This window comes from Nicotiana attenuata, unplaced genomic scaffold (genome assembly GCF_001879085.1).
Source record: "Nicotiana attenuata strain UT unplaced genomic scaffold, NIATTr2, whole genome shotgun sequence".
Lineage (NCBI taxonomy): Eukaryota > Viridiplantae > Streptophyta > Magnoliopsida > Solanales > Solanaceae > Nicotiana > Nicotiana attenuata.
This window is the reverse complement of record NW_017670772.1, coordinates 291,956-314,845: the sequence shown is the minus strand read 5'-3', so window position 1 is coordinate 314,845 and position 22,890 is coordinate 291,956. Positions and strand designations below refer to the sequence as shown.

The 22,890-nt window shown below is 42.6% G+C and overlaps 1 protein-coding gene and 1 pseudogene across 1 annotated transcript; one reads left to right on the top strand and one right to left on the bottom strand.

The window, feature by feature from the left end:
• Positions 1-1,296: 1,296 nt before the first annotated feature.
• LOC109243179 (translocator protein homolog) lies at positions 1,297-12,228 on the top strand. Its single transcript, XM_019410089.1, has 3 exons — positions 1,297-1,496; positions 11,937-12,096; positions 12,208-12,228. Exons 1-3 carry the CDS (start codon positions 1,297-1,299, stop codon positions 12,226-12,228), a joined length of 381 nt encoding a protein of 126 aa, XP_019265634.1.
• Positions 12,229-12,941: 713 nt separating this feature from the next.
• On the bottom strand, positions 12,942-20,295 carry LOC109243177 (annotated as a pseudogene).
• Between the last annotated feature and the right edge of the window lie 2,595 nt (positions 20,296-22,890).

Below are 22,890 nucleotides of genomic sequence, written 5' to 3'. Positions count from 1 at the left end.
AGATTAGTTTACATTTTCGTAATTAGTTATAAATATTTTCTCAATACGTTTCTAAGTGCTTGGCTTAGCATAATAAGTGATAATTCTCTTACACGCCTTATTGCCTTCATATTGTTCTGTAAAATTTGACTTCGACTCATAGTTGGGTACAATTATATTATATGCGACCGTGTCCATTTACTTTTTAGTGGTAGATTTATACGTCACCAAGGTGCGAGAAGTTTCCCATGGCGAGTCAGGGGAAGGGTAGAGGGAGGCCTAAGAAGAACTGGGGTGAGGTGATTAGGCAGGACATGACTCTGCTCCAACTTACCGAGGACATGGCTCTTGATAGAAAGGTGTGGAGGTCGAAATTAGGCTGATGGGTAGGTAAACAGTCTAGACTTTCGCCTTGTCTTACCGGTAGTAGTAGTACTAATCGTATATCTTCCTATTCCTAATCCCTTATTTTTATACTGTGTGGCATTATTATCAGTAGAATCTGCACTACCGTCGTAGTTTCGTATCCTTGGATCTATGTTGTTACTCATTGTATTACTTGCTTCATTATCTTATTTCCTTCTTGTTGTTATTGTTTTTCTATAGCTTTATTATTATTGTTCGTGAGCCGAGGGTCTTTCAGAGATATCCTCTCTACCTTCATAAGGTATGAGTAATGTTTGCGTACACACTACTCTTTCCAGACCCCACTTGTAAAATTTCATTGATTTTTTATTGTTGTGTTGTTATACTTCTAAAATATTTTTAAAATATTTGGCCAAACTAATTACGTTTTAGTAAGTCCATAAAGATAGAGGAATAATTCTATTTTTTGGCCGTTCTAGAAATAGTAGCAGAAAAATTATGTGTTATATGCTAAATATAATTATAATTAATAATATATAATTAGTATAAATTGTATAAATTGTAAGAAAACAAAAAATTAAATCATGGCCTACATGCATGCGTGTTAGTGGCCACTGGTCCCAAGCAGCGTGCAACATCTGGATCGGAGTCGGCACCATAGCGAGACTAATGATAGGTACGCCATTGTGTTGTTCCTTTGACCAGAAGTTCAATTGTTTTGACAGAAAGACGATAACTGCAGCAATCACTGTTGGCACTGACTTCTCACCACGTGTACTGCTTCTTTCCACTCATCTGTCCTCTTTTCCTTATGCTGCTAACGTTCATCTTGCTATACACAAACTTCTTTTATCATCAATATCAACATTTCAGTTTAAATAATAACAGCTTATTAATTTATAAATTCAACTCTGACATTAACTACTAGTAGTATTTATTTAACTATTTTTAATGGAGAAACCCTTTTGGATCCCACGTTTGTGGGCTTTGCACTTAGCTTGTTTGGGTTCTGCTTTTCTGATGGGCCTTTCTGCTTGGCTTGTTTGGGCTGACGGTGGATTTCATCGCCAGCCTATGGCTATGCTCTTGTACTTGAGCCAATTGGGGTTGAGTTTGGCTTGGGATCCTGTGGTGTTTAAGGTTGGAGCTACTTGTTTGACTCGAAAGTTAGTGAATACTTAGCAAGCAAATACCATTAAAAATAGATCAAACGTATATCGTAATCGAATATAATGAGACCTAGAAAATGTGCATAATATCCTTTATTGCTTTTTGATATACTGAGTGTTCCAGAGAGTAAAAATGTAGAGAGAGAGATTGAGAGGGAGGTAGAGAGAGAGCCTGTATTAGAAAAGAATCTCTCCTTTACAACATTGGGATCCTCCTTTATATAACAGGAGGATCTCCTCGAGATAATAAAATAATATAAAAATAGGCCGTGCGTCCTCGAGGGGACGACGAGACTTGTTAACGCGCTTTCGCTCCGACATTCTGGGGGCGTACCCTCACTACGACCACTGTTTAGCCCAGGGTCGTGGTCACAGCAAGGGGCAGAATTTGACCCTATACAGTTAGTCCCTCCGTTCGTTGGTGACGTAGAGACGTGCGTCGCCGATGGACGGATACTCGAACCGCATGCTGGGAAAATTTTGACCATGTTCGGAGATGACGACGTAAAGGGGGCGACCATTTGAATTCGTTGGTGTATTGGCGCGTAAACCCTTTTCTGAAATGACGTCACCGTGTGCAGGCGTCATCATTACGCGTGTTCCCGAGGAAATACAAAAGGTGTTCTGATGCTTGGTTTCCCGCGCCTGTTAGGGTTTTGCCTCTTCGATTTCAACGCTACCCAACCCTATAAATAGGGAATGGGTTCAATTTCAACATAACTTTAGATCATTCGTGAAAGGTTTTCTGACTATTTCAAGAAAGTGCTTCCTCTTTATAAGAACCCACAGCTTCTGTGAAAATACATTCGTGGTCGTGTAATACACCGTTTCTTACTCGAAAATCATGACGAAATCCAAACGTGGTAACACTTTAGGAGATTGTAGTAATAAATCAACCGACGCACCGCCTCCATCCGGCGGTAATAAAGGGGAGAAGGGGAAGGATCTCACCCCTATCACCGTAGATAATGTACTCCCAAAGCAACTCCTTGCTAGGAGGGATTTTCAAAGAGATTCTCTCGAACAGCCTTGGGAAAAGTCTGAATTAAAACAAGCCGATTTGGACCTCCTTCGTACTTCATATGGTATACCCGCTCATGTAGAAATGGTTCTGGCGGGGGAGGACTACGCGAATACCCATAGGCCGGGGTATTGTACATTCTACGAATACCCCTTTCTGATCGGTTATGGGCTCCCCTTTCTTCCCTTGGCGGAATAACTGTGTTGTTTCTATAATATATGTCCTACACAACCTACTCTGTATACCCTAAAGGCGTGTAGGGTAGTGTCTACGTACGCGGAGTTAGCGGGGTTGGAAGTCTCCGTTCACCACCTTTTGCAGCTATTTGGCGCCAGCTACCTGAGGGGCACCATGCTGCACTTAAAAAATCGTGGTTCAAAAGGGCTGATCGTGGAAACCGACGACCGGCCCAACCGAGGCTATTGGCGCAGATATTTCTTCATTAGAACGGAACACCTGGTGTCCAATCCCGTCGGATTCCCTGAAAGGTGGAATTCGAGACGTAAGTATTCGTTCCTGTTAAATTGCTTATTATTTTGGACTTTAGCGTTTCCGATTATACCACCCATATAATTTTTCTGTGACTTTGCAGCGATAGCTCACACTCCTCGGTTCATAACCGATATAAGGCAGTGGGTATCCGATCTGTTGCCTTTAGCGGAGGGGACCCGTAAGTGGGCGGAGTTCATTGAACGTTACGGCCCTGCGAGCCCTTCAGGTATTTTTCTCAACTTTAGTCAATCGTTTTCGTAAGCCTCATCGGTTAAATCACTGTTGTTGACAGGTCGAAGTGCTCCAAAGAGGAGGGCGACAGCACCCACCTCCTCCCAACCAGATGCCGGTCCAGCTGCGCAGGAAATACTTTACGCATCTGTTAGGGAAGGGGTGACTGTAGCCTCTTTGCAAGAGGCAGCGCCTGCGGAAATGGCCGCAAGTGAGGAGAGGCCATCGACGTCGTCTCCGCACCCCGCGGACGAGCCTTCTGAGGGAGAGGAGCCCGAGGATAGGAAAAGAAGGAGGCTCATGACGGGCAAGGCGGTGGTGACGGGAGACGAAGAGAGGATCGTGCCTCGCCAGCCAACTAGGCCCGTCCTTATGGCCGACGCCATCCGTTCTGGGAGGCCGACCACCCAGATACGTGCTGATGTTGGTACCAGCACGACTCACGTTTCTGAGGGCATTTCATCGCCCCTTGTTGGTGGTGAATCTGGGGGGACAGCTGCTGAGGTCACCAATGGGAACACGGGTGAGATGGCGGAGGGCCCTGCGCAGGTGGAGATGATGGCAGACGGATCTGGCCGTCGTATTGTGATTCCAGAGGCTTACAACTTGCTGCAGCACAGCGAGCGGGCCGCATTAGAGATGGCCCTACTTTGTGCGACCCCTGAGCGTAAGATACTGAGTGCTGTCAGCGACGCGGAGCTATCTCAGAGGGTTGCGAGTATGGCATTGCAGGTAACCTCTCCGTTCTTCCGCATGTTATGTAGTTGATTCTGTATAAGTACTAACTCATGTGTATGTACATGCACTCTTCTACCTTTTTCTTTTTAGACCCTGGTTCTGGAGGTAGAGAGACGGCGCCGCGAGAAAAAGAAAGCGACCGTTTTTGATAAGATGGTCAAGAAATATAAACGGTGTCGCTCCAAACACCAAGCGGCGGCGGACCTTTTTCAGCAGGATCCGCAATTCCAGATTTTTTGGGAGGGCCTCGAACAGAGGGAGGCTCAATTAAACCGCAGGGCGGCGGAGCTGGAAAAAGCAGATGAAGAGTTGATGAGGGCGGTGGCTCGCAATAGTGAGCTGGAATCGCTCCTCAGGCTGAGGGAGGAAGAGTTGGAGCTTAGCCGCGGAGTGGCGGCGGAGGTAACTAACCTCCATGGTAGGGTGGCGGCTTTGACAGCCGAGCTTGCAACTAAGGCGGCTGAGATTGATGTCCTCAAGCGTGCTGCCTTGCCACGGTTCGGGAATGAGGCCCGAGACGCACACGAGATGTGGATATACGCAGAAGCTAAGTTGGACGTGTATAAAAGACTTCTTGCTGTAGAACGTGCCTCTGCGGAGGAGGTCCAAGAGCATTTGCGTGAGGCTCGTGCCGCCCGTGCGGCCTGTGGGTACAGCTCCGACTCTCCCGACCGAGAAGGTTATACTTCTGAGGACGTCAATCGGCTTGAGTCCGGCTCGTGGTTTAATGAGGATTACCGTGAGTACCAAGAAAGGGGGCGAGCGGATGGCGAGGACAAACCTGGCGAGGCCCCTTAGGACTTGTATAGATTTTTGCGTTTTTTCTTCTTCTCTTTTTTTTTTGGAATGTAATGGGAGTCCTTCGTGGGACTAAGTGTATATAATTTTTGTTATAGTAAAAGAGTTACACTTGTGTTGCTTATCCTTTCGTATTGTTCTTTTGCTTATACACTATTTGTCACTGTCGGATAAGATCGACGATCCTTAGTAATGGCCTTTGGCCCATAGGGTGTAACTTCAATTGTCGTTGAAGTGTTTACCCGTCGTCGTCGAGTGGTGTCGACAATTTATTGGCGATGGCCTTTGGCTAAAAAAATGTAACTTCAACCGTCGTTGAAACGTTTGTCCGTCGTCGTTGAGCGGGGTCGACAATTATTGGCGATGGCCTTTGGCCCAAAGGGATGTAACTTCAACTGTCGTTGAAGTGTTTATCCGTCGTTGTCGAACGGAGTCGACAATTATTGGCGATGGCCTTTGGCCCAAAGGGATGTAACTTCAACTGTCATTGAAGTGTTTATCCGTCGTCATCGAACAGAGTCGACAATTATTGGCGATGGCCTTTGGCCCAAGGGGATGTAACTTCAACTGTCGTTGAAGTGTTTATCCGTCGTCGTCGAATGGGGTCGACAATTATTGGCGATGGACTTTGGCCAAAAGGGATGTAACTTCAACTGTCGTTGAAGTGTTTATCCGTCGTCGTTGAACGGGGTCGACAATTATTGGCGACGGCCATGGCCGCTTGCATAATAGAGAAGGTGTCCGTAGCCGCTTACATAATGGAGAAGGTGGCCGTAGCCGCTTACATAATAGAGAAGGTGGCCGTAGCCGCTTACATAATGGGGAAGGTGGCCGTAGCCGCTTACATAATGGAGAAGGTGGCCGTAGCCGCTTACATAATGGAGAAGGTGGCCGTAGCCGCTTACATAATGGAGAAGGTGGCCGTAGCCGCTTACATAATGGAGAAGGCAACTAGGCTAGTCCCTTTATTATACCGGACTGGAGAGACGTGTCGACTGGCCGGTATGATAAACCTGTTTCCATGCGCCCCTGGGTGTCTCCTTCGCCGCCTCGTTAAAAACCTCCCCGAGAAAACCCAATTGGGACAAAACTCGGGTAAGGGAAAAAGAGTACGACTCGGGAGATGCCCTTCAAAAGTGGAAGTATTTCAGGTGGGCGACGTTCCTGTTCTTTTGGAGTGTTTTTCCTTCCATTGTTTCCAACCGGAATGCTCCTTTGCCTGCGTCTGCTATAATTTTATATGGCCCACTCCAATTGGTGCCTAATTTCCCTTCGCTCGGGTCTTTTGACGCCAAAGTTTTTGCTTTAAGGACGTAATCCCCTACTTTGAGTGGTCGTATTTTGGCCTTTTTGTTGTAATACCTTTCGACTTGATGCTTTTGAGCCGTCATTCTTATGTGGGCCATATCCCTTCGTTCTTCGGCTTCGTCAAGGTCTTGAAGCCTACCCATGTCGTTGTCTGGTCCGCTGATGTGTGAGTATCTTAGGCTCGGTTCTCCGATTTCGACTGGTATAATCGCATCGATTCCGTAGACCAGTGAGTACGGTGTTTCTCCTGTGCTGGATTTGGGTGTTGTCCGGTACGCCCAGAGTACCTCTGGTGGTAATTCGGGCCAGAGCCCTTTAGCTTCTTCGAGTTTCTTCTTCAGAATGTTCAGTATTATTTTGTTGGATGCTTCAGCTTGGCCATTGGCGGCGGGATGATATGGCGTGGAGAGTATCCGTTTGATACGCCATTTGTCACAGAATTCCGTTATCTTTTTGCCAATAAATTGTGGGCCGTTGTCGCAGCTGATTTCTTTGGGGATGCCAAAGCGGCATATGATGTTTTTCCATATGAAGGCGATGACTTCTCGTTCACGTATTTTGGCGTACGCACCTGCTTCTACCCACTTGGAGAAGTAGTCAGTCAAAACTAACAGAAATCGTACCTTTCCTCGCCCTGCTGGCAGGGGGCCGATTATGTCCATTCCCCATTTGATGAAGGGCCAAGGTGATGTTACTGAGTGTAGGGGCTCTCCCGGTTGGGGCGTACTTTTGGCACTGTTCGCATCTGCGAACATACTCTGCTGCCTCCTTTTTCATTGTGGGCCAGTAGTACCCGGCGCGGATAATGCAACGGACAAGAGCGCGATTACCGGTGTGTGCACCGCAGTGACCTTCGTGTACCTCTTCGAGTACTTGCCTTGTCTGGTGCGGCCCTAAGCACTTAGTGAGGGGTCCGCCAAACGTTCTTTTGTACAGGTCGTGGTTAATCAGGCAGTATCGGGCGACCTGTACACGGAGCTTTTTGGCTGCCTTTTTGTCGAGTAGGAGTGTCCCATCCTGCAGATAGGAGACAAACTGGTTGCGCCAGTCCCAAGTCAGGATTAAAGAGAGTATCTCAGTGTGATCTATGGCTAAATGGAGTAGGGTGACTATGTTTCCCTTGTTGATGTTCTTGGTGGCTGCGGCCAACTTGGCTAGGCCGTCTGCTTCGACGTTCTGCGCCCTTGGGATTTGCTCCAGGCGGCATTCGTCGAATTCGGGCATCAACTTGTGGATTTCTGATTGATATTTCTGCAGCCTCTGTTCCTTGATCTGGTAAGTCCCGGTGACCTGGTTTACCACGAGTTGAGAATCGCAATGGAGGATGAGTCGTCGAGTCCCGTATTTGATGGCTAACTTCATACCTGCAATCACAGCCTCATACTCGGCCTCATTGTTAGTCATCTCGGGGCATCGTATGGACTGGCGAATTATTTCGCCCGTGGGGACCTCGAGTACGAGTCCCAGTCCCGATCCCGAGGTGTTAGAAGCGCCATCAGTGTAAAGGGTCCAGAGGTCGGCACCAGGTGTGGCGCGAATGGCCTCTAGTTCCGCTTTCGACAAAATATCTATGCTAAAATCGACGACAAAATCTGCAAGTACCTGCGACTTGATGGCATTTCTTGGGTGATAGGATATGTCATGCTCACTGAGCTTTATGGCCCATCTGGCGAGCCTTCCCGACAGTTCGGGTTTGTGTAGGATGCTCCGCAGGGGGAAAGTCGTTACAACCCTTATTGGGTGGCACTGAAAGTAAGCTCTAAGCTTTCGTGAAGCTACGACCAGTGCTAGGGCGAGCTTCTCGAGGTGTGGATACCGTGTTTCGGCGTCCACTAGGGTTTTGCTGATATAGTAAATAGGAGATTGCGTACCTTTGTTTTCGCGGACCAGGACTGCGCTGACAGCGACTTCGGACACCGCCAGATATACCAGCAAGGGTTCACCTGGGTTCGCCTTGACTAGCAATGGTGGTGAAGACAGGTATTCTTTCAATTTTTTCAAAGCCTCGGCGCATTCCTCATTCCATTGTAGCCCGTGATCTTTTCTCAATACGTTAAAAAATTTGTGGCACCTGTCGGAGGATCGCGAGATGAACCTGGATAGGGCGGCTATTCGCCCTGTCAGTTTTTGTACCTGTTTTTTTGCTGTTCAAAGTCTCAGGTATTGCGTCTATTGCCTTGATCTGGTCCGGGTTGACTTCGATACCTCGTTGTGATATGAGGAACCCCAAGAACTTCCCTGATGCTACGCCGAAAGCGCACTTTTCTGGGTTCAATTTCATCCCATACCGCCGCAGTATCTCGAAAGCTTCTTTCAGATGATCGAGGTGGTCTTCTTTGTTTGCCGATTTTACCAGCATGTCATCGATGTAGACCTCCATGGTCTTGCCAAGCTGTTCCTTGAACATTCTGGTGACCAGTCTCTGATATGTCGCCCCTGCGTTTTTGAGTCCGAACGGCATCACTTTGTAGCAGTATGTCCCCTGGTGGGTGATGAATGTTGTTTTCTCTTGGTCCTCTTCGGCCATCATGATTTGGTTATAGCCAGAGTAGGCATCCAAAAAGCTTAGCAGCTCATGTCCCGCTGTGGCGTCGATCAACTGGTCGATGTGGGGTAATGGGAATGAGTCTTTTGGGCATGCTTTGTTGAGGTCGGTGAAATCAACGCACATCCTCCATTTCCCATTTTTCTTCTTGACCATCACGACGTTGGCGACCCATTGGGGATATTTTGATTCCCTTATGGACCCGTTGGCCAGTAGCTTATCTACCTCTTCGCTGACGGCCTCGTTGATTGCGGCGTTGAACTTCCTTCTGACTTGCCGCACGGGTGGATATAATGGGTCGACGTTCAGTTTGTGGGTGGCGATGTCTCTTGGTATTCCCGGCATATCTGAATGAGAAAAAGCAAAAAGATCCGCGTGGTTAGTAAGGAATTCATGGTACTTATATAGGTCGCAGAGGCTGTGTCCGATGTAGGCTTTCTTCGTGTGGTCGGTACTGTCCAGTTGCACCGGGTCGAGATCCTCGACCGTTGCTTTGCAGGCTTCTATGATATCCGGATCTTTTATGGCGTCCATTGTCGGGTTGACCTTAGTCCCCGACACGACTGATTGCTATGCCTCCGCACTTGCACCTTTCAACTGTTTGGTGTGTGAGCAGTCTTGAGCGATTCGGTAACACTCTTGTGCTGTGCGCGGCTCGCCCCGAATGCTAAACATTCCCCAAAGGGTGGGGAACTTGATCACTTGGTAGAAGCTTGAGGGGACTGCTCGCATGGCGTGTATCCATGGTCGTCCTATGATGGCGTTGTAGGCCGTTTCCTGGTTCATGACGTGGAAAGTGGTTTCCAGCGTAACTCCCCCTGCTAAAATCGGCAATGATACCTCCCCGGAGGTTCGTTCCATTGCATTGTTAAAACCAGTTAATGTTATGCAGTGTGCTATTATCTTATCTTCGAGCCTCATTTGAGCGAGGACTCTTGGATAGATAATACAAGCGCCGCTTCCGTCATCAACCATGATCCTCTTAACGTCAGTGTCAGCAATACGTAAAGCTATGACTAAAGCATCATAATGAGGAAAAGACAAACCGTCGGCATCAGACTTATTGAAGGTGATACTTTCTTCGAAGTCGTCATACCGTTCATGGGCGATTGTTCGCTTTAATTTGTGCGAGGTGGTGAATTTTACATGATTGATCGCTGAATCATCGCCTCCTCCGACGATCATATTGATGATGCGCGCTGGCGAAGGTGGCTTTGGCGGTCCCTGAGGTTGTTCCCGTCCTCGTGCGAAATTTATCTTTCCTTTATCGCTGAGCAGCTCTCTCAGGTATCCTTGGTTCAGCATTCTGACTACCTCCTGCCGTAGCCCTATGCAGTCTTCGGTTTTGTGCCCTCGTTCCTGATGGAACTCGCATAGGACATTTGATTTCCTTGTGGCGGGGTCTGATTTCATCTTCTGCGACCATTGTACTTTGGTGCCCAGCTTCTCTAGTGCGTCCACTATTTCTGAGGGAGACACGCAAAAGTTGGCGACATATCACTGCAGTGCTTCTGTATGTCTGGGCGGTGGTGGATGCGAGGATCTGGTGTAAGGCTGATGCCTTTTGTTTGTTGGAACGTGAGGATTGTTCCCTCCGGCCCTCGCTGCGTCGATCCCTTCTTGATTCTGACTGTATCATCGTGAGCCGCTGGGTTGGTCCGTTGAGGTCATCTTCATCTGCTCGTACCTCGGCGCAGTAGGCGTTGTGAATTTCCTCCCAAGTGGTGGGGGGATACTTCATGAGTCGGCTCAGTAGCTTTTTGGTTGCTCTTGAACCATCTCTACTTAGTCCGTTTTGGAAGGCTGCTACCGCCATGCCCTCCGACACGTTTGGCAGGCTCATCTTTACTCTGTTGAATCTGGCCAGGAAGTCCCTGAGTCCCTCACCTGCGGTTTGCCGGACGGCGAAGATATCGTTGACCCTGGCCTCTGCTTTCCTTGATCCTGCATGGTCGGTGGCGAATTTATCCGCCATTTCTTCGAACGTTGATATCGTTCTGGCTGGCAGCTGCGAGTACCACGTTAACGCCCCTCCCGTTAACGTTTCCCCGAACGTTTTCAGCAGTACAGATGGTACCTGTTCCTTTGACAGATCATTACCTTTCACAGCGGTCACATAGTGGATCATGTGGTCTTCGGGGTCTGTCGTCCTGTCATATATCCTTAAGTAAGGCGGCATTTTGAAAGTTTTTGGGATCGGATGAGGTGCAGCTTCTTCGCTATAGGGTTCTTCGACGAATCTTCTCACGTCGTGCTTCGGTAGTAACTTAGGAGCGCCGGGAATTTTGTCCACCCTTTCTTGATGCTCTTTCATTTGATCCCGAAGTGCCTTATTTTCACTTTCCATTTCTTCCATTTTCTTTAGGATGGCTGCAAGTGTGCCATCGCTGGTGTGGTCATTGGAGTGGTTGTTGTTTGTTCGTACAGTATCGTGTTCGCTGGTGGTAGCGATATCAGTCGTCAATGGGTTCTTAGCGTTGTTTTGGGGTGATTTCTCGAGTAAGCTGCCTAGGGTGTTCATCAGCCACTCTTCTTGTAGTTTCTTGACCACTGGAGGTGGGGTTTCTTTGATCACAGACGTGGAAGCTCCTTTTTCGTGCAAGATCGTCAGATCTTCGGATGGAGAGGGTGAGATTTCTCCCTCTTGAATGCTGCCAGGTGTTGTGCTCAAGATATTTCCCTACCGGCTTCGTTGAGGGGGCCAATGAGGTTGGCTGTGACACCGGCTATCGCTTTCAATCTTGCGTCATTTTCTGCCATTTTTTGATATCGATAGGATGTGAAGGAAGGTGGTTTGTTCTTGAGATTCTAGGTGCAGACTATGATTTCGATTGCCGAAATCCCCACAGACGGCGCCAAATTGTTTGACTCGAAAGTTAGTTAATACTTAGCAAGCAAATACAATCAAAAATAGATCAAAGGTAAATCGTAATCGAATATAATGAGACCTAGAAAATGTGCATAATATCCTTTATTGCTTTTTGATATACTGAGTGTTCCAGAGAGTAAAAATGTAGAGAGAGAGAGAGAGATTGAGAGGGAGGTAGAGAGAGAGCCTGTATGAGAAAAGAATCTCTCCTTTACAACATTGGGATCCTCCTTTATATAACAGGAGGATCTCCTCGAGATAATAAAATAATATAAAAATAGGTCGTGCGTCCTCGAGGGGACGACGAGACTTGTTAACGCGCTTTCGCTCCGACATTCTAGGAGCGTACCCTCACTACGACCACTGTTTAGCGCAGGGTCGTGGTCACAGCAAGGGGCAGAATTTGACCCTATACACTACTAAGATAGGGTTGGTTTTGTGCATGGCTTTGTTTGGAGTGTTGATTGCTTGTGCTAGGGCTTTTAAAAGCGTGAATCCTATAGCAGGGGATCTGGTAAAACCATGCCTTGGATGGGCTGTGCTTCTGAGTCTCGCAAATCTTAAGCTTGTATACCACAAGGTATGCATCATGACGCACTTGTTCTTTTGCCTGTAATGTAATGTACTGTAAGAAAGATGCATGGGAAAAAAAATAGTGTCAGTGGAGTAAGAATGTAAGAATGTTTTGCAGGGCCAGGTAGTAAATTCTTGAACGAGTTCTTCAAAACATCTTAACTTGGGAACAAAAGCAAATACTGGAATTTTCCTGGGAGAACCTGAGCCTTTAAGCTTCAAGCATGAATTTAAACCTTGTAGAACATGTCCAATATCTAAAAGGGGACAGGTGTTCCCAAGTAAAATGTACAGAGACAGAAACCATAGAGATCAGCGGAAACTTGTTAATTCATGTTCATCATATCCTAAGTTGCTCGGACACGGATCAAGTCTCCGACATGAGTCCGAATCTACAGGTCGGATCTTTTGAAATGTAAATTTTAAGATGACCTGATCCTTTGAGAAGATTTGGGATATGAATCCCCATAAGGATACGGGTGCAAAAATCCGATTAAAAATATTTCAAAAAATAGAAAATATAAAAAATATTTTTAAATTATGAAAATTTTTGAGGAATACTTATATATAATTAGTGTAGATATTTTTTTAGAATGTATATTTTCTTAATGTTGATTTTGGAAATTAAATTGTATATCGTCTTAAATTTTTTTTTTTTTTTGTAAGTCGTAGTCAAAGTACCCAAAATTGTTTGACCAGATTCTATACCCAAAACCATTAATCTGCCATATCGAAAAATCTTAGATCATATCAGAACCTTAAAAGCAAGACGAATATATAGCCTGAGCTGCTGGCTTGGCACTAAAATATGTGTGATGGTTGAGGAAGAATTATCAGAAGAGGGAACTTAAATCATTCAGGCCCGAGCAAGAAAATGAGTTTGAGCTTCCTAAGTGTCACAGAAATTCTCCTCTTCTGATCAATCTCTTGGCCTTCCCATTTTTGAAACCCAGGCTTTCGGTTTATCTCATGCTTCCAATCCCCATATCAAAATAAGACATCCTGGGATCAAGATTTGTGGTGGATCTTGGTCTCTGCATGTTTCATTCTCAACTCGAGTAAAATGCATCACGCAGGATGACTCCAGAGATACGATAGCAATTCCATCCTCAAAGCGCATTAGATCAACATGTGGACAGATACCCTGTTATAAAGCAATGCCATTTCATTACCAGGATACTACTAAAATGAGAAACGCAACTCCCAGATTTAACTGGTGATGCTAAATCAACTAAAATCCAATGTGGTCAAAGCTGCTTAATTAACATTGCTTATCGGTCTAAAATCCAATACAGTTCGAATCTGCTAATAAAAATCACTCCAGAATTTGCAGTAATATTTTGACTCAAATGGAAGAAATCATGATATCACTGTTCTGTTCAGTATAAAAGAAAATTAAAAGGCACTCGTAAGGAGATTAAGTTTAAGAAGACTATGCGCACTATATGAGAATGTTAGTCCTTAGCCCAAAAAAGAAAAAAATATTACCATTTGGAAACACTGAAAGGAAAGATGATGTTTAATAGCAGCTAAGCCTAGATGTTAATACCAGCTCGTGTTACTTATAGCATATCCACAGCAGAGAGGCATCTTATCCTACAACTTTCCAGCTTCACAGTCTATTGTTCTTTTGCCTGGGAACAGATCAAAGTTGTTCAGTCATTACACAACTTTTGTTTGTACGGTCATATAAGTGCTATGGCTGAAATCTGATTGACTAGACTTTGAGAAACAAATTCCAGTATTTCAGAATACTAGTGTAGGAAAGCTCTCCTCTACTAGATATTTATTCAATTTCTTTGACCGACTTAGTTCATTGCTACGAGAATCTGTATCATACTAATAAGCTTCTCTTCATAAACCAGAACCCTGTTTATACTTCTTAACCATCTGGCACGCATTTCTCGATTTGTGCATGTCATCCTTGCGCAAGGAGGGAGGGATTGTGGGTCTAAGGAGAGGTAGGATGTTATGAATCAACCCCAGTCCAATAAGGATGTCAACACACAAATAGCTATTGGGCTGAGAACAAAAAATAAAATTTAAAATAAAAAATATTTCAATAGTAATAAATTATAAATCTTCTCATATATGACAAAAAGAAAGCGAATACTAAATATTGGTTAATATAATAAAAAAAATATTCACTAATACCTTTGATTTAATAGAGATTTCATTATTGGGTATATCTATTGTTAGCAGCGTCAGAAGATTTTCCTAAATAGGTAGATAGAGCATTCGCCGCTAAAAGATTATATATAAGTTACGATGAGTCAGTTGGTTTAAATTAAATATTAATTTAGTGAGAAGGATATTATAATTCTACCTAGATTACCCTATCATGTTTTCGCTGTAATTCTTTTGCCTTTTTATTGCCTAATGAACTTGATGTTAACAAAAAAGTCATGATGGATCAACAGAGAACATAGCTTGATTTGAGATAAAATGTAATTTTAGAATCATTTTTTTTTAATTTCGTTACGGAGTTTCCTTAATTGAAAAAGTTATTTTATTTATTATGATAAGAAAGGTCATGTTGTGCATATGGCCACATAATTCAAGTCTAATAGATAAAATAAAAAATTAATTTTATTAAATAATTAAAATAAATTAGAGCTATCGAGAGAAGATATACAATATTTAAAAATAGTATCGATAAATTTAAACTATTTATGAATTCCGAGAAATTTTTTTAAATAAAATAAATATTTATTTCAAGATTAAAATAATTACAATATATATCTACATTATATTAAAGGATAGTAATGAATAAAAGGTCACATGAAAACATGATAATACTATACACTAGATAATAATAATAGCAAAATTAAGGAAAATAATTAAAAATGGAATGAGAATATTATTTGAACTTAAAATTAGAAAATTCTTAATATTATGATGAGAATGCTCAAACTATGAATAGGACCACAAAATTTAATAACACAAAATAAATATCTAATGTAGGCAATTTACATATGAAAATTAAAAATCAAATTTGTATCTTCAAACTAAAAGAGAAACAAAATTTAATTGGATGTATTAGAAAAATATTTATTAGAAAACTCAATAGATTTGAAACATAATAATCAAAAAACTTATGCATTAATATTTTAGACAATTAAAAGTTACTGTTTAAAATAAAATATGATAATATTTTTATTATAGGCAAATATTAATGTACAAAACATCATTTAAAATTTCATAGTAGGAAAGAGAATATATATAGAGAAAAATAAAGATAGTGTGAGGGTACTTATANGATTTAGGTCTAAATATTGATTGATTAATCTTTTTGGACAAAATTCCTTTCAATTATTTAATTAATTAACAAAGTTTTCAATCCAGTATAACTCATGACCCGCGACGCGACCCGGTCTGGTACCGTTTTCTTTCCCAGATTATTTTAAATCCATATTCCTGCAATATTTCAAACAGAAATATTCCCTAAAAGCCATGGCTGTTTCTGAAAGGTTGCAAATTTGTTCAAAAACAGTGCCAGAAAGTCTATAAATACGCTTTGAATCCCAGAATCTTTCCTAACAAAATTTTCTAACTCAAACAACACATATCACAATATGACAGTTTTTAGTATTCTTTAATGTTGATAGCAAAACGAAATGCAAATACTAAAATCAAGGGGTTCTGTTGTTACATATATAGAAAAAGAAAATAGATCACCGATTATGACATTTTTGAAAAATAGTTTCATGTCCTGCTTCTAAAGGTTTATATTTTAAAGTTATTACAATTCAAATAATCCAAGTCAGTTTTGACATGGTTTGAAGTCCGCGCATCGCGCGGGTACTAATACTAGTTCTATTAAAAAGAGCAGCGGTCGGTAATTTTGGGATTATGCGTATTGTTGAAGAACTCTGTTCCCCTCTCATCTCCCTTCTTCCTCTGGACTATCTCTGCTCTCTCAATCCTTCTTCTCTTAATATCCTCCTTAGTTCTAGTTTTTGTTATTGTAATGATTGACTCGTTGAGTTTATGAATTAAACCTATCATTTTCCTCGTTTACTTTGTCTTGTGAATTCGGGTTCTTAACATTGGTGCTTTCATCGATTCGGACTCCAATGGCAGCAGTGATACTGGATAAATTCAGCAATGGCAACCCAGAGGGCTGGGTTTATCGGGCACAGAGTTACTTCAATTTCCTTGGTTTTTCGGAGAAAGACTGGTTACCTCTTCCTTATTTCTACCTTGAAGGTGATGCTCTCGCTTGGTTCGATTGGCTATTTCGCAACAAACAATTCTATGATTGGAACCATTTCAAGGAAAAATTATTTTTGCGATTTCGGAAACAGCCTGTCGCAAATTCAAAGAGGAGTCTAGCTGATTCTTCCATGGCTTATCATAACTACATTAGTTACTCTACTTTGGATTCATCTGAGGTTCAGGTAGCTCCTATAGTTGATTTGCGCCATAATTCCAACTTCTATGAGTTAGAATATGCATCCGAAGTTGGTAACTCAGAAGCCAAGCATGTGTTCGATGAAATGTCTCCTAGAATTTTCACCAAAGCAGTCGAGTGTGATTCTCTAGACTCGACATCATCGGTTCCTGCTGTTGACATTCTGGTTGGTCTGGACTCTATTGAAATTGACCCTATAGACTATACTGCTAGTGCCACTACAACTTTATCAAATAAGGAAGACAAAGTGTTTGACCAAATTTCACAAGGAATTGGCACTGTTTTGTGGTACCATTCTGCAGACGATGTTCCCTTTCCAATTTCTTTTGACGACTCACCCTTGCTTCTATCCAGTGTTGAACAACTAAATGCGCAGGTCTTGTTCCCTGGGATTGAATCTGCTTTAGAGGAAGACACCACAAGCTATGTGAACCAGGTTTTCGTTAAAAGTCCTAAGCGAGATACCACTGAACAATGCAGTCAATTTGCCACTATGCTTATGGATTCTTTTATTTGTTTGGTCCGAGGTGTTAATCTTTCAATTTATCAAATGCTCGCATTGCCTTTTAGTGTCAATTTGGACGATGGCCATATGCTCGATTCTTCTTATTGCTTTCATGTGAGGGCTTGCATATATCTCCACTATGTGCCTGATTCAACAATAGGGACTACCCCATTTTGTAGTTGTGGGGACAATTGATTTGACACAGGGCAAGATTTTAAGGTTGATTCATGTGTGCCTTTATCTATTGAATCTGAAGTTCTTACTCAAGAGGATTTTCCAAAGACAAAAGTTTTTACCTGTAACATGGCCAATTTGGAAGATAGACACGCCGAATGGAGTTTTCTACTCTTAGGCTTTCATTGTGAAATACATCTAAATGAAGTTATTAAAAATATATTGTGGTTCCACCATAATTTCAACGTCCATTTAGACTATTGGCGTGATACTGTACATGAGCGCAGTCCTTCTGGATTCTTGTTGTTTGAATCGAGAGTGCGTGTTAGGGAGGAAAAGATACAGCGAATGACCCAGGCAATCACTGAAACTTACTCCACGCAATCACCAAATATTTGGGTCAATAACGTTGTTAAACGCTTGTTTGCTATGTTTGGTCTAGCCCATAAAGCAAGGTCTACTTCGTCGTATATTATCTTTGATCCTGGTGGAGTTAATACTTCCTTTTGTGAGGCGAGCGAGCAACTGCTCTTTAAACTAGTGAAAGGCTTCACTACAGAAACTTTTTACACCACACAACAGTACATGAAGACGCAGCCTGCAACAGCTGTACTAACTGCCATGTTACATGAGTGGAAAGCATTAGAACCAAGGAGTGGATATAAAGTGAAGCTTCAAGTAGTGCAAGGGGCTGGTTACACATTTTCTGGCGTCGGTGAGAATTATGAGGTTCCAGGTCATGTTATAACTGAACTCCATTTGATATTGCTAAAAAGCTTTACTGCAAATATAAAAGATCAGGGTTGTAATTGGTTGATAGCTGGTGTGATGGGCTTAGGTGGCGTGCGAGCCTCTAAAACTGTTTATCAGTGCTTTATGGATAATTCTAGCATCGTTGGGTCTGAACATGTTAATGAGTATTGCTTGTATTATATTTCAAGTGCTTTCAAAACACCTTTTGGTTTTAGGAGCGTTCTTGATGGATTTCAATACTTCCAATTATCTGAGGCTATTTCCTACACTGTGGCCTATTACGTGAATAGTGCTTTTGATAGAGAAGGAATTGTCTCTATGGTGACCAAGAAGGATTCATTTGGGGCCCCTTTCCAGCAGTGCAAGCTAACATAATTGGTCTTTCCTTTTCATCAGGAATTTATGCTAAAGAAGAATGCACAAAAAGGGTTGTTGCTGATACCATTTTCATTTTGATATGCTATCTGAGGATGTTTGCTTATGTATCTATTACATGGCGTGATAATCCATGCTTATTATTTTCTAATAATCCATTCAAGTTTACTGTTTGGACTGATTTCGGAGTACATATGCTTGGAGGAAGAGTTTCAAGTGCCACAACTAGGCAGTTTATATTTTACTGAATTCATGCTTTTGTGGAGGTTTGCTACTGGAATATTTGCCTTGGTTCTCTCATTTAGTTGAACGCTAACTGTTTCCGAAAGATGGCAAGCAAGGCGAGGTGACTATGCAGGGCATGTTCTAATGGCATTCCCGTTAACAAATCTGTTACTGTCTACTAGGAGCCGCAATGACCTAAGTGATTGGTTCATAACAGGTGCACTAGATCATATATTTTCCTCACATCATAAAGCATGCCTTGATATTGAGACAATTGATTGGGAGCAAGCTAGTTTCACTGTTCATGACTCGAACCTTGAGGACAAGGTTCTTATTGAGGACGGGGGTATTGTTATGAATCAACCCCAGCCAATAAGGATGTCAACACACAAATAGCTATTGGGCTGAGAAGAGCTATTGGGCCGAGAACAAATAATAGGGCCATGTTAATTTGGGATCCGGGTTGAGTAATGAGCCCAGAACAATTCTATTAAAAAGAGCAGCGGTCGGTGATTTTGGGATTATGCGTATTGTTGAAGAACTCTGTTCCCCTCTCATCTCCCTTCTTCCTCTGGACTATCTCTGCTCTCTCATCTCCCTTCTCTTAATCTCCTCCTTAGTTCTAGTTTCTGTAATTGTAATGATTGACTCGTTGAGTTTATGAATTAAACCTATCATTTCCCTCGTTTATTTTGTCTTGTGAATTCGGGTTCTTAACATAGGAGAAGGCCAAAGAAGTATTGGTGAGAAATGATTATAGAGGACATGACATATTTTCCCTTGACCAACTCCAGGTCCAATAGAAGCAAGCCCTACGGACAATCCAGTAGCAATAACGGAAGCGGCAGAAATCAGTGGATTCACAATAAGTTCCTCGTACCAAAAATCAGCTTACCAAAGACATGACTCTAGATACAAGGATTTGGATGTCGATGATCACCGTAGAAGGTTAGTAGGTAGTCGAGTTTGGGAAACCGTATATGCACCATCATTCCATTCTCGTATTATTTTTATTCTTCGTTTTCTATTATTACATATTCTTACCCATGCTTCGGTTGTCGTATTATTACTGTTCTTGTTTTTCTTTTCCAAAACTATTGAAAAAATGTTTTATTGAGCCGAGGGTCTTCCGGAAACAACCTCTCTACCTTCATAAGGCAGCAATAAAGCCTGTGCACACTATCTTCCCCAGACCCCACAGTACGGGAATACACTGGTTTGTTGTTGTTGTTGTATCCTTGCGCAAGGGCCCATATACTAGTCTTCTTTGTATCGTTCCAATTTTATCGGATGTCCAAGGAGCGACTCTTAACCGTCAAGCATGCATTTGGTAGACTGCACACAGTACCACAAAATCATAATACGATATCTAGGGATTTTACACCAATTACCAAGATTTGTAACAATACTTAATGCGCTGATCCTTTTTGTTGGCATCTTATACTGCATCATCTAACTTGATGGTTCTACTAGTTGAACAGTTTGTAGCATTTTAGCTGCATAATGGTACTGTGGTAAAACACTGATCGATGAAAAAACAGTTCTATGAAAGGATAAAACCGCACCTCACCTGGTCGATACATGTTAACTATAAGTTGATCAAATAGAGGTTTCCTCCATAACAGATCTTGTGGAAGGATACACGCTTCCTTGCCCTTTTCACAGTTCTCCAACTCTGAAACACAATTATCGAAAAGAATCGCCTCATGGATAGAGCTGGAGAGCTCAACTGCCCACCCTGGTAGGTCACCAAACCTCATAGCCTGCAGGGGAGGAAAATACATGTGATCAAGTGCATCGATAAATGACTCTAGGTTAAAATAGTCAAACAGTGTGAACCCATTAAGAGAAATGCAAAAATCATTGTTGGTTGAATTTTTTTTTTAACTTAGTCACATAATCAAAGGAAAAGAAAGTGTTTAACAGAACCTTCTGGTCTTTGTCCTTCTCAGAGATAACTGGAGGACAAACTTTTTCATAGTTCAACTACATGCCAGATATGCTTTGTAGTATTTTTCTATTTTTTATCTGTTTTTCGACTAAAAGAGAATGAGATTACTCTGAAGAACTATTATTACATGGAGAATGGAGAGTCTAAAGTTTTTGAATTTCGAATGAAAGAATTGGTTTGATGCATATGGTTGAAATAACCTACCAATTCACCACTTGTACTGACTTGTGCATCCATTCACCAACTTCAGAGAGAAGTGTCATAAAAAAAAATAAAAAAAAAAAAGTGCAGCCCAGTACACAAAGCATCTCACATTCATGCAGTGTTTGGGGAAGGATCGCACCCCTTAGGGTGTGATGAAGACAGTCTATCCTAATGCACGCATTAGTAGTTGCTTTCACGGCTCGAACCGGTGACCTATAAGTCATACGGAGACAACTTCAGCGAAGTGTCTTAAGTACAACTGATTTACCCCCAAATACAATACCCGACATTCTCTGGGTGAAGAGGAAGAGGAGGGGTGCTCGGGGCCGACCGCGGATTAGATGGGGAGCTTTGTCAAAGGAGAAAGCCCAGGAGTTGGAAAGGAGGGTAGCTGATGCTGGAGCTTGGAGAAGTTCTGGGGATGCGGACGCAATGTGGTTAGAGACGGCGAACTTGGTTAGGGAGGCAGCGCAGGATGTGCTTGGTGTAGCAAAGGGCTATTCAGGCAAACATCAGGGTGACTGGTGGTGGAACGATGTAGTCCAAGGAAAAGTGTGAGGCAAGAAGGCGGCGTTTGCTAAGTTGGCAGGGAGTACGAGCGAGGAAGAAAGGAGACTGAACAGGGAGAGCTACAAGGTGGCGAGGAGGGAAGCGAAGCTGGCGGTCACGGAAGCTAAAAATGCGGCGTTTGGTCGTATGTACGAGGAATTGGGGGAGAAAGGCGGGGACAGGAAGTTATTCCGGTTGGCTAAAGTGAGGGAGAGGAAGGCTCGGGATCTAGACCAAGTTAGGTGCATCAAGGACGAGGATGGTAGAGTTATGATGGGTGAGTTTCAAGTCAAGCAGAGGTGGCAGTCGTACTTCCGAGACCTGCTTAACGAGGAGGGGGATCGAGACATAGAGTTAGGGGAGCTGGGGCAGTCAGAGCGTCATAGAGACCTTGGGTACTGCAGGCGCATTAGGGTGGAGGAGGTCGTGGGGGCTTTGCGTAGGATGAGTAGGGGTCGAGCAACCGGGCCAAACGAGATCCCGTGGAGTTCTGGAAATGCGTGGGTAGGTCAGGTGTGGAGTGGCTGACTAGGTTGTTCAATGTGATCTTCAGGACTAAGAGGATGCCGGAGGAGTGGAGGTGGAGTACAGTCGTGCCTTTGTATAAAAACAAAGGGAATATCCAGTGTTGTAACAACTATAGGGGCATCAAATTACTTAGTCATGCTTATATTCCTTCACCTTATGGGTTCTTCTTTTTGTGGTTGGGATATAGAATGAAGGAAGACAGGATTCAAAGAAACTATGCTGTTTCAATCATAAAAGGTTAAATAAGGTCAAGAATAGGGATGTCTTATGTTAAGGGTGCTCTGTATAGAATTCTCAGAGATGAAATGAAGTTAGAATTATTCAATCTTGAATGTGTGAAACTATTTGTATTCTGAAAATTTTCAGAAACTAACTATGAAATATCTGAAAGAGTACTTTGGACTCCCAATTAGAAGACACATAATTCAGAAAGCTGTTATTGTAAGGGTTATCGGAAACAGCCTCTCTGTCCTATCGGAGTAGGGGTAAGGTCTGCGTACACACTACCCTCCCCAGACCCCACTGAGTGGAACTTTACTAGGTCGTTGTTGTTGTTATTGTAAGGGTAACGGAATGATGTCCGTCTTTGTTGCATAATTCAGCACACACTTATGTGGCAGATGCTGTAGTTTAAAACTAGAGCAGATTTAGCCNGATAAAATCACTCATTTTCCATGGAAAACACTTGTTGATACTCAATTTTTCCCTACGCATTTTTACACAAATATACTTTCAAAATAACATGTACATGCATATATAAGCATGCCCAAGTGTTTTGGTATTTTTCCTAATTTTTAAAAAATTTCTAAAATCAATTTATTATCCATTTTAGCAGTACAAAAAATCAGTAATTATTCCCAGAACTATCAATATTTTGTGAATAATTTATTTTATTCTCATATTTATACCAAAATATAGTCAAGGTGATTTTTGCATGTTTTTACAAATTTATTTGGTATTTTAAAAGCTAAATTGCGTATAATTGCAACTCTAGCCTATTTTAAGACTAATAGCATTTCTATAATTATCANTTTCTTTTTTATGTTATAGATAGAATTTTTTTTTCTTTTTCATCTCAACGAATGAGTATTTTTTTTTTATGATATAAAAGTATTATTTTTTC